Source organism: Helianthus annuus, chromosome 15 (genome assembly GCF_002127325.2).
Source record: "Helianthus annuus cultivar XRQ/B chromosome 15, HanXRQr2.0-SUNRISE, whole genome shotgun sequence".
Taxonomy (NCBI): domain Eukaryota; kingdom Viridiplantae; phylum Streptophyta; class Magnoliopsida; order Asterales; family Asteraceae; genus Helianthus; species Helianthus annuus.
The window spans coordinates 144,828,939-144,841,732 of NC_035447.2; the positions used below are offsets into that span (position 1 = coordinate 144,828,939).

At 39.2% G+C, this 12,794-nt stretch overlaps 2 protein-coding genes and 1 long non-coding RNA gene across 3 annotated transcripts; all 3 read left to right on the top strand.

Annotated features, from left to right (window-relative positions):
* Positions 1-605: 605 nt before the first annotated feature.
* On the top strand, positions 606-1,664 carry LOC110914294 (putative F-box only protein 15). Its single transcript, XM_022159096.1, has one exon. It carries the CDS (start codon positions 606-608, stop codon positions 1,662-1,664), a length of 1,059 nt encoding a protein of 352 aa, XP_022014788.1.
* A 251-nt stretch (positions 1,665-1,915) lies between these two features.
* LOC110914295 lies at positions 1,916-4,956 on the top strand. The gene is made up of 2 exons (XM_022159097.1): positions 1,916-2,327; positions 2,411-4,956. Exons 1-2 carry the CDS (start codon positions 1,916-1,918, stop codon positions 4,954-4,956), a joined length of 2,958 nt encoding a protein of 985 aa, XP_022014789.1.
* Positions 4,957-7,982: 3,026 nt separating this feature from the next.
* On the top strand, positions 7,983-9,753 carry LOC110911408. Its single transcript, XR_002576936.1, has 3 exons — positions 7,983-8,060; positions 9,215-9,268; positions 9,674-9,753. It is a non-coding gene; the product is annotated as an uncharacterized LOC110911408 (long non-coding RNA).
* Positions 9,754-12,794: the final 3,041 nt, after the last annotated feature.

The following is a 12,794-nucleotide window of genomic DNA, read 5'->3' on the forward strand; positions in this document are numbered from 1 at the left end:
TATTATTAACATATTACAAACATAATATTTACGTTATATGTAAGAAAATATTATTATTAGAAGAACTTTAACCCAAAATCGTAATATACAGTGGTCACACAATACAATTGTTTTTGTCTGCCCTGAAGCCTTCCGATGTTATACGTTCCATTCGAGCCGTGCAACAAAGGTCCATCATATATGTATCACGTCTCAAGTTGGTTCATCTACCAGATAGTATGTTATGCTTTACACATGAACATTCTAATAATTAGTTAGATCTAATGGCTCATGTAGTTTAATAAAAGTTATATTTTATTTGTTATTTCAGTTAATATTTTGAAGTCTACGGAGTTGAGTACGATTACGTACGAACCGGATATGGTCGAGGCACGGGATATGTAAATTATGGATCGTTATCCAATTTGTGTTTAAGTTAGAAACATTTGGTGTTGTTATTTGTTTAGTTGTTGAATATTAAAGTCTCTCTTGGTGTTTCGTGTTTTGCTTTTTGTTTCCCTCATATTGATGTAATTGTAGAAGTATTTATAATCTATCACCAAGGTATAATCTTCTTAGATTGGACAACTAAATAATCATTATCTGTATTAAACGAAGGTATAACCATGGCTGACCTTCCTACTCATACAATCGTGTTTGAGATATTAACGAGGCTGCCAGCAAAGGATGTAGGTCGTTCTAAGAGTGTATGTAAGCAATGGTATGCGTTATTGTCAACACAAGATTTCGTAAAGATACATTGTTCTCGCTCAGTAGTTTCATCTAACCAGAGAGTTCTACTAATTGACGACCTAACGTGTTCTGTTCGTCCAATCATCTCTAATAACAATGACTATGGTCCAAGCTCAACAGTTACATTTCCATTCCATCACCAAAATAATGATGTCTCAATACTTTCACATTTGAACGGATTGTTGTGTGTTTGCTTGAATCATACATACGAGCTGCTTCTTTGGAATCCAACAACTATTGCTTTCAAGCGTTTGTCAACCCCTGATTCTCATGGATTCTATATAAATAACCTTGATGCCATTGGTTTGTACGTTGACGCTGACGATGATTACAAGGTCTTGCATATAAAGCGTAGGAGTGGTGTACTTAGTGTCTATGTTTATTCTAGGGAAGTAGACTCTTGGAGAAATATTCCTTTCATAACAAGACAAGAGTACCTAAGCCCTCATTTCAATTGGTCAGCTGGCACATTTTGTGGTGGTACTCTATATTTCACTGTTTGCGAATGTTGGATTGGAGGTACGAATGTGGTGATTTGTTTTGATGTTAATTCGGAGCAGTTCAAGGAGATAAGCTTTCCACCCGTTCCTTCTAATGGAATGGTTCAAGGTGTTTTAGTTAATGTAAAAAATGTGCTTCACATGTTTGCTAGCACTGGCATGTTTGAGATGACAATTGACCTATGGACACTACAAGGGGATTACTGGATTAAGGTCTTATCATGTCCTCCGATCCCCCCGATATCATTGTCATTGTGGTGCGATATAACACATTATGTGACAAATGGTAATTGGTTTGTGATGACTAAATTAGGGAAGTTGTTTACAATTGAAATGGATATGAAGCCCTTCGAATGTTTTTATCCCGTTTCTTGGTTTCGAGGTTTTAAGGGTGCGGTGTTTGTGCAGACCATTGTTTCACCAAGTATTTAGATTGGCTTTCACTTAATGTTATCATTATGTATGTCAATGTTTTAAGGATTTGTGTTTTTTTTTTCTCTAAGTCATGATATTCCGTTTAAGTCATGTATTTTAATGTTATCATTATGTATTTCAATGTTATCCTTCGGTTTGTTTTTCTCTAAGTTATGTGTTGGAATGTTGTTATGATTTGAGAATTTCATCATCTATGATAACTCTCTTTTATTTAATTTGCAAGGTATTTGTCATTTTTTCAATTTACAATGACTAATGGACTCTCAAACACTCGAAATCATGCTTCTAGCTCGAGTGCATCTACTAAAGCTGAAAAACGAAAAGAGTATCAAAAAAGATACTATGCTGCACGCAAAGAAAATAACAAAGTATCTAAATTTGGGAGTGGTGATGCCCCCCAAAGTGCTTCATCAATATCTTTAATGAATAATAGGTCAACAGAAAGGACACCGTTAAGAAGTTTACAAACTAATATTACTCAATTTCTACAAACAACAAATGAGAACGCCTCAAGTGTTTCTACTACAAAATGCAAGGAGTACAATGAAGGATGTTCTAATACACCAAACGATAATGGAATGCGTATTTCAAATGGCAGTCAAGTCAACCAAACCCCGATAGATGATGTAATTGACGTAGTCAGGCATAGAACATCACGAGGTTTCTATTTATTTAACAAAGATTTCTTTTTCGAACTTGACATCTTTTACAACCTTCATTACTTAATACACCAATTTTTTTAGGTATTCAAATTCATCCGCGTACTTTATTACCCCAATTTGCTGAAGTAGTTGATCAACCTTCCCTCCAACATGGGAGCGTAGAAGATGATCCTTATAATTTTGTTTACAATGGTGTACCTGGAGAGCATCGTGTTTTAAAGGAACGAGCCGCATGTCCTAATTGTGGAGCAAAACGATTTCAATTTGAATTTGATACCTTTTGTTGTATGAGTGGGAAAACCTTGTTAGCAAACTTAGAAATTCCAGAGGAATTGTACCGACTTTTCACGTCTCATGATGAGCCAGGGGTTGTTATTAATGAGATAAAAAGATTTCAAGATGCACGCTACATATCGCCCCCAGAGGCTATGTGGCGAATTTTTTCCTTCTCTCTTTCTCAAATCTTTCCTGCTGTTCTAGCCTTACAACTTCATCTCCCAAATAATCAGATGGTTAGATTTAGAGATGATGACTTGATGCCTAATATTGTTGATAGGGAAAGGGATAAGAGAACCATGCTAACAGCATTTTTTGATCAGAATAGAAACGATGAAACAGCAAGGGTACATTTGTATAAAGATTTTCCAAAACACTATACTTGGAATGGAAGCACACGCCGTTGGAGTCGTCGTTTCGGTAAAAAACAAAGAGGTCGTATCGTTTCCGCTAATCCAGCCGAAGGAGAAAGGTACTACTTACGCCTACTTTTGTCAAATGTCAGAGGGCCTACTTCTTTCGAACATCTTTGCACAGTTAATGGTCAACGGTGTGCGACATTTCGGAAAGCAGCTCTTGAGTTAGGCTTAATAGAAGACGATGAATATCTATCACAATGTCTCGAAGAAGCCTCTACGTTTCAGTTTCCCAATGCTCTTAGAAGGTTATTTGCGACCATAATGATTTTTTGCCAACCTGGAGATGTTCGAAAGTTATGGAATGACCACTTTGATTCACTATCTGAAGATCATCGGTTACACTGTCAAAGTATAGAACGAGTTCAAAATATGGTTCTTACCGAAATAAGTGTCTTGGTACAATCCATGGGTAAAAATTTCAATGAATTCGACCTTCCTAAGATAACTGACGATGTTAACTTACAAGATGCAGGTTATCGTGAGTTACAAGAAGAGTATGGGATTGTTTTGGAACCTGAACACTTGAGTGCCAAACATTCACTTAATCCGGACCAAAAAAATGTGTTTGATGAGATCATGATGCATGTTGATAATGATCTTCCAGGCGTGTTCTTTATTGATGGTCCAGGTGGAACTGGAAAAACATTTTTGTACATTGCCTTGCTTGCTGAAATTCGGTCACGTGGTCTTATTGCTCTCGCAACAGCTTCATCAGGTGCAGCGGCTAATAATATGCCAGGAGGTAGAACGGCTCACTCGAGATTCAAGATTCCTCTTAATCTTGAAAATAATTCAATGTGCAATATTAAAAAACAGAGTGGGGCCGCTAAACTGATTCGCTCTGCCAAAATAATCATATGGGATGAAGCGTCGATGGCTAAACGACAAGCGATAGAGGCAGTCGATCGTACATTCCAAGACATTATAGGTGTTAGTCTCCCATTTGGTGGAAAGATAATGGTTATGGGAGGTGACTTCAGACAGGTGTTGCCGGTTATCAAACGTGGCACTCGAGCACAGATTGTAGACTCCAGCGTACGAATGTCACCTCTTTGGTCTTTGACTAAGAAGATGCGGTTGACCATAAATATGAGAGCGCTGAAAGATCCATGGTTTTCTAAATTTCTTTTAAGAGTCGGCGATGGAACTGAAGAACCAATCGAAGGAAACTATATCCGCATACCCGATGACATGACAATTCAGTGCAACAACAAAGAAAACGCTATAAAAGAATTGATCCATGCCATCTTTCCATCAATTGAAGATAATGTATATTCTTCAGATTATATAATCTCTAGAGCAATATTGTCCACTAAAAATGATAGTGTTGACGAGATTAATAATCAAATGATTGAAATTTTTCAAGGGGAGGAAAAAGTTTATTACAGTTTTGATGAAGCTGAAGACGATCAGCGCAACTTCTATCCGGTCGAGTTCTTAAATTCGCTAAATGTTAGTGGATTGCCGCCTCATAAGCTTCATTTAAAAATTGGATGCCCAATAATATTGTTACGTAATATCGATCCATCACATGGCCTGTGTAATGGCACGCGGTTGATATGTAAGGGTTTCATGCGAAATGTTATTGATGCGGAAATTGCAGTTGGTCAACATGCCGGAAAAAGAGTTTTTTTGCCAAGAATCCCTCTAACCCTTTCTGAAGATGACATGTTCCCATTCAAGCTGAAAAGAAAACAATTTCCAATTCGACTTAGCTTTTCCATGACGATTAATAAAGCTCAAGGTCAAACAATTCCGAACGTTGGTATTTATCTACCGGATTCTGTATTTTCACATGGACAACTTTATGTCGCGTTATCAAGAGGGATTTCAAGACAAAGTACGAAGGTGTTGGTACATCTCGCCAAAGAATTCAAACAACGCGGAGTTTACACATCAAATGTTGTCTACCAGGAAGTGTTGCGTGATTAATTAATCGCATCCTTATCAAAAAGAAGGTAAGTTAGTAGATGTTGTGCCTTATTTGCTTCCAGAAATTACCTTTTAATTACTATTTTAAATCACTGTAAGTGTCTAACATTTTTTTTATGTGTTGAAATCTGGTACAGTAGAGGAGAAGATGCAAGAAAGTCATAAGCGAACGGATGTATTGGTAAAACAGGAAGAGATACAAGAGACTCCCCACATTTTGTTTTTATTGTTTTGTCCAGCTACTTGACTATTTTGAACTCTTCTTGTTTTTAATTACATCTACTTCCTTGTTTTGTACTCTTCTTGTAGAAGATCACCAAAGAATCGATAAACTAACAGAAAAACCAGTGCCATCATATCACGAATAAGAAAACTAACTTAAGTACTATACAATATATCACGAGACGACGGATAAACTAACGGTAAACAATTATACTATTGTAAATTGCCACTCCCGCCGCATCGCGCGGGTACGTGACTAGTATATATATATATATATATATATATATATATATACACACACACGCGATACATATTTGTGAAAAGAAAGAAAAAGAGGAAGAACCTATTCTTACGATGGCTGTGAACGAGGAACGAAATTTGGGATCGAGATTGAAGATTATTTGAAGGTACAAGTTTGCAAACGGTTAGATATTAACATTAAAAGTTTGTTTATTTGTTTATTAAACATGATGTACTTGAATTTATTAAACTTTGTTTATTCGTTTTTACTCACCATGAGCTGCTAATTTTCTTGAACTATTTGTTGTCATGGTGAATATTAGTTAGACTCGTATTATACTCTCGGTTTTTATTATTTGGTTTTCATATATTTAATGCTTTGGTAAAGAATTATTTTATTGTTCGCCTTTAATACGTATGCGTGCTTTGCTTGACTCGGATTATATATTAGTTTCACATGAATCTTTATTAACTGATTCCGTATTATTTTATATAAGTTTCATATGTTTATCACTTACTTCGTGTTTGTGAACCGAGCTCGTGGTTTCTTGTCTATGAGAAACCCTAGGAACGAGTACTGTCTTAGCTAAAACAAGTGTTGATCGGGAGGAGATAAGGTATTGGTTTGTCTAGCTCTATAGTATACGGGTTTAGGTGAGATCGGGAGAAGATCTGAACTAGTAGCCTTTAGTTCCTAGCATTCCAAGTTAAAACCATAAATTGATAGATTACCTCTTTTCATCTTCGGATGAACTGTGATTAGTGAGACTGGAAGGAGTAGGGCTGTAAACGAACCGAACGAACACGAACAATGCCATGTTCGTGTTCGTTCGTTAAGGAAATTAACATGTTCGCGAACTGTTCACGAACGCATACCGAACATAAGTTTATGTTCGAGTTCGTTCGTTAAGGAAATTCAGTTGTTCACGAACAGTTCGTGAACACTGGTCTCGAACACAAACGAACGCAAGCAATACAAAACGATCGCAAACAAACATTTAACTTGAAAATACAAAATAAAAACATTGTTATCCTTAAACATTGGATATAAGTACTTAAATATAACCAACAAATGATAAATCAAAACACAAGAATTATGCTATATTACCAAATGATGAATCAAGTTTAACTAGCTTAAACATAATTATTCCCAAAAATATCTTCGAATGTCTAAACTTTAGCTAACTTACAAAAAAATAGGGTTTCAAGTTTTTTCAATATGTTTACATTTAATGTTTACTATTTATTTTTTTTTTAATATAATCAAACGAACATGAACGAACGTAACCGAACATATTACCGAACGTTCACGAACGCAGTCGAACGAACAAGACCTGTGTTCGTGTTCGTTCGTTAAGGTAACCGAACGGAATTTTTTGTTCGTGTTCGTTCATTAAGCTAATCAAACAAACATAAACGAACTTCCCGCCGAACGGTTCACAAACTGTTCGCTGAACGTTCAGTTCGTTTACAGCCCTAGGAAGGAGACCTTAACATATTAGTAGGTGAGACCGGGAGATGAACCGAAACCATTAAACTGTTATATTTTAAACGCCTAGTTTAGGATTGTCGGGTAGCATTAGTGGGACCGGGAGGAGATCTAGTGTGCTTAGCAAACCCTTATTAGACGTATTTTTAGAAAAACATATCCAATTTTGAGAGTGTGCAAGTTTACTAGTAGGAGACTACGCCTAGGTAGTTGCTTTCCACCATTTGATTTCGACCCAGTTTAGTTCGTCTTAGTATTCGTGCTAGGTTATTAGTTAAGAATATTAGTTAATATTAGATAATTAAAAACCCAAAAATATATTTTAAAAATTGACATTTATTCGACGATGGTTGTTTATTGAGAGTACTTGCATAGGGTCCTTAGGTTCGATATCCGATCTTATCAGGTATACTATACTGCGATCGGTATATTTACCGTACGTGTGTCGTTTATTTGTTGAGTCCTAAATTTAAGATTTTCTGAAATACAATTTTCACACATCAATATAGAAAATGTCTTAATGTTATGTTATGTTTGTTTATTTTTAACTAGAATTACCACCCGCCGCAATACGGCGGGGGATTCATTAGTTATATATCATGTTAGATGAAAGGCAAATGTATCTCATATGACCACGAGCCTATGTGTAAAACCAAGAAAAAAAATAACTAAGTCGATGTCTGACTCGTACTGTGACAACCCGTACTTTCAAGGTCAGTATCATCTTTGTCACGTGATCCTGTTTCTCGTTATTCGCTTTTATATTCCGTAAGGCAAAGGAAAAAAAAATAGCAAACACTTGTGAATAATTGGTATACGTATAATGGGTTCGAGTGAACGTGTATGAGTGTGTATGAATTGGGTCGAACCACCAAATCATTGAAGTCTATACGTTTGGCCCATATGTTGCGATGTTGAGTTGGCCTGGATTACTAGTATGGGCTGTTGATTAGTTTAAATCTCATACGTTACGTTTGGCCCATATGTTACGTTTGGCCCGATGTTGAAGTCTGCACGTAATAAGCCCTTGATTAGTTATATATCATAAAAAAAAAAAAAAAAGAGAAACCCTACTCTTTTTCCCTGACTTGCGACGGCAGAGCAGCCCCCACCCCTATTCGAGATTGCATCCTAATTGGTCAAGGTTTCGGTGGTTAGTGGCCCTCATTTATTGATTTCTTTCATGTTGTGTATTAATTGCTATGTTGGCCAATAGTAATTATTAGTTATGTTGCTGATGATGATGATGTATGAATTTGACCATCACTTGAATAAACAAAGGCTGCCATATGAGATCACTAATTGCTTTTGAGGAAATCAATAATGACATACTGATCTAAACCCACAAATTCTCAACACTATTGGACCTTTCCAAACAGTCACATGGGCTGAAATTATGAGCCATAATGAATGATAATATTATGATCGAATTGTGGGCATTTATGTGTGATCATATCTGTATTGTTATTAAGGTGCACATATTTTTATATGTATGATTAAATGAGGTGGATGATTATTTTTTATCAATGAAAGGTGAATTCGGTTAAGTGTGACCTTGTTTATACATAATCTTGATTTAACGAGTTACATATATACATATATATATGTATGTTGATTTAATGATGATACGTGATGCTGATGATATAAGATAACCGAATTAAGGTGCCATGCTTCTTTGAATATGATGTGATTACTGTGTATAGGTAAATTCATGATAGGTTAATTGATTTGTATGAGTTATTTACAAGTCCGACCACTGTTGCGATTCTAGCATGACATGTTGGATCAATACTAAATGGACCTAGTGGGCTGGACAGAATGTATGCTATGTTATGAGTTGATTGTTATTAATGGGTTCTGATCTGTAATGGGTTAGTAATCGGGCATACCCATGAATATTACATGTATCTAATGGATCAGTAGGTGGTTACTAACATAACAATAATCTTCATGTGAATTTATGGGCTGCGCATGTTTTGATTTGGGGTAATGGGCCGGGTGCATCAGTAGGTTAAGTGGTTGGAACGGCCCAGCCGAACGTGTTTAACGGCTGGAGCGGTTGACTTGGGAGCCGTATGACGAACCGAATTTATATAACACCCGGTGCATTATTCGGAAGTGTGGCAACATGGAACACTTATGATCCGAATGTAAAGGGAATGTGATACAGTAATTAGTGTTGTGAATAGTCTATAATCGAAGTACTTGCCTGTCGTGTGTTAATATGCGATACATGGATTGTTTGAAATGTTTTATGTGAATAAATGCGTGATTACCCCGAACTAACTGTCTTTGTAAACCCGGTAGGATTTGATTGATTAACGGTTAAGCGGGCACTTAGTCTAACCGAGCAAACCGAAGGTGAGTTCACTACATTCGAGCATGCGTCCCAGTGGTTGGGGACAGTCAGTGGGTATCCCATGGGAGGGGATGAGTCTTTGGGTAAAAACGGGTATATTGGTTAATGATCTCACCTATCATCTTTTGTAAGTCCCTCATCGGGTATTAGTTAGTAGCGCTACTTAGGTTTGGCACCCTCACCCCGTGCCTGTAGAGGACGGAGGTGAACTAATGACCCAGTCTGGCCCAGTACTAGATAGGAGTACGTGGGAAGGGCAGTCCGTGAGCCGTCCGTGTTTGGAATTGAGATATTAACAATATTACTTGCATTGGGTATTAAACTGTTTTACATACACCGGGTAACAAACGTTTTCTAAAACTGTGAACTCGCCAGCTTTGTCTGATACGTGTGTTACATGCTCGCAGGTCCATAGGTACTATGAAAGCAGGAACTTGCTGGCTGGAGGGCGTGAGTGGTCATGGTTGCTTACTGGATTTATTATCAGACTTTTTATACTATGTTCGTTTGGGATAACACTTATATTACGTTACATTAATGCTTCCGCTAAACTTATGGGTTTTGAATAATGTATGTTGGGATTTTATTATTTTTAAACAACGAAGTTCTATTTCAAACTTGTGATTCAATGTAATTGGTGGCTCATTGCTAGTCGTCACACGCCTAACAGGGACACTCCCTAGGTGGTAATTTTGGGGGTGTGACAGTTTGGTATCAGAGCCACTGGTTATAGTGAATTGGTTTTAAAAACGTTTTATAAAACCAGACTATAACTGAACTGATACGACATACTGATACGACATGGACCATGACACTCAGCTCCAGGCAGCAAGGTTCGTCTCTTGTTTACTATTGTATAATACAGTTAGTACATACTCATGATTGATATCACACTCGAACACACACATGCCATTACAATACGAATTACTATGCTACCTGTCCATACTACGTGTTTTTAAAGTAGGACTCTTCTTGTGTTTACATGATCTATGTTGTGATACCGACGGTCGTACTGTATGAATTAGGGGAAACCTTCTAACATGAGTAGGGAGGAACTGAGATAAGCATGCAAATCAGGTTATTATTATGGGTGCACACATAATAGCAACGTGGGGTGCATGTGAGTCCCAGTAAATCTCGACTAGTGTGAAAAAGGAATCCCGCATTGTTAGTCAATGTTGTATTAGAACCTCGAAAACTGTGAATACTATAGCAATACTTGACATTTGCTTGAAATAGTCTGTTAATTTATTACTTCTCCCCATACTTATAGAATCATGAACGGACGTGGTGGAGGTCGTCGTGGTGGACGTAATGGAGGCCGCGGTGGTGGGCGTGGCGAAATCCATATGACCCAAGCTGAGCTAGAAGCATTACTCAACGCCCAGGTGGCTGCAGCTTTGGCAGCTTATCAGGCTGGTCAGCCGGTGCCACAAAATCAGCCTCACCCACCGGTCTGCACTTTTAAAACTTTCATGGATTGCAAGCCACAGACCTTCAGTGGTACTGAAGGGGCTGTAGGACTTATACGCTGGTTCGAAAAGGCGGAGTCAGTATTTGCGATATGTAACTGCCCAGCTGGGGATAGGGTAAAGTTTGCAGCAGGCACGCTTCAGGATGGTGCCTTGACCTGGTGGAATGCCCAGGTCCAACTGCTAGGTATTGAGGCAGCGAACGCCACTACGTGGGATGATTTTAAGGAACTGATGAGGGAGGAATACTGTCCTCGAGATGAAATAGCGAAGTTAGAGAATGAGTACTATCATCTGACAATGGTGGGGTCTGAAATCGAGGCGTATGTGAAGCGGTCATATGAGTTAGCTGATTTGTGTCCAAACTTGTCCCGACCCATGCCACGAAGAATCGAGTTGTTTATTAAGGGGTTACCTCCACGAGTAAAGGGTTTGGTCACTGCCGCAAACCTCAACAACCTAACCCAGATCGTTCGTTTGGCGTATAAAATCACTGATCAGGAGGTGGAGAGCGGGGATCTACCACCGCGTATTTCTACTACCACTGCTACTACTACCGCTACTACAGTTACTACTCCTGCCATAGACAGCAAGCGTAAGTGGAACGATGCAGACAAGGGGTCCAACTCTGCACAGCCTCAGAAGAAGACGGATACTGGCAGCACCCGCAGTTTCAGTCAGACAGCATCAGTGAATCAGAACTCGAGTAACAGATCAGGGCAGGGATCATATGCGGGGAAACTACCCTTGTGCAACAAGTGTGATTTTCATCACAAGGGGCAGTGTACTCGGGTTTGTCATCGGTGTAATCGACCGGGGCACAAGGCCAGGGATTGTAGGGCCGCACTTCCAACTCAGCAGCAGCCAGCGCAGCAGACGGGTAGGCAACAGCCTCAGCAAGCTCAGGGTACTCAGAGAGGGTGTTATCAGTGTGGGGCCGAGGGGCACTTCAAGCGAGACTGCCCTCAGCTGAGACAGAACACAGGGGGTGGTAACGGGAACAACAATGCGGGAAATAACGGGGGTAATGTTGCGCGTGGGCGCGGGTTTGTGCTGGGAGCTGGGGAAGCGCGGAACGACGGCAACGTGGTTACTGGTACGTTTTCGGTAAACGGTGTTATTGCTTCTATTTTGTTTGATTCTGGTGCCGACTGGAGTTACGTGTCTTTAGAGTTTAGCTCCCAATTAGGGTCAAGTCCTACACTTCTTGTAATGAAACACTTAGTAGAAATCGCAAATGGTAAAACAATCGAAGCTACACATGTTCTATTTGGGTGTAAAATCGATCTTCTGGGTCAAGTCTTCGACATTGACTTGATTCCTATTACTCTTGGAAGCTTCGACGTGATTGTTGGTATGGACTGGTTGTCCAAGTATCAAGCGGAGATTCTCTGTAAGGAGAAGATCATACGTGTTCCCCTTTTCAGTGGGGAATTTTTATCAGTTCAGGGTCATCGCAGCGGGGCCCCAGTCAGTATTGTTTCGGCAATGAAGGCCCAGAAGTATTTGCGTAAGGGCTATCCTGCTATATTAGCTCTTGTTACCGACTCATCGTCTGATGAAAGGAAGATCGAGGATCTTCCAGTTGTTCGGGAATATCCTGATGTATTTCCTGAGGAACTCCCTGGGTTACCTCCACATCGTCAGGTGGAATTCCAGATTGATCTTGCCCCAGCGGCAGCCCCAGTTGCTCGTGCTCCTTATCGTCTTGCACCAGGAGAACTGCAGGAATTATCAAACCAACTCCAAGAGCTGTTGGATAGGGGTTTCATCCGACCTAGCTCTTCCCCCTGGGGAGCCCCAGTCTTATTCGTGAAGAAGAAGGACGGGTCTTTCCGGATGTGTGTAGATTATCGTGGGCTCAATAAGGTGACGATTAAAAACCGTTATCCTTTGCCTCGTATTGACGACCTGTTTAACCAGCTGCAAGGGTCAAGTTTCTATTCGAAAATCGACTTAAGGTCGGGATATCATCAAGTGCGAGTTAGAGAAGAAGACGTTCCCAAAACAGCGTTTCGGACGCGATATGGTCACTACGAGTTCTTGGTTATGCCAT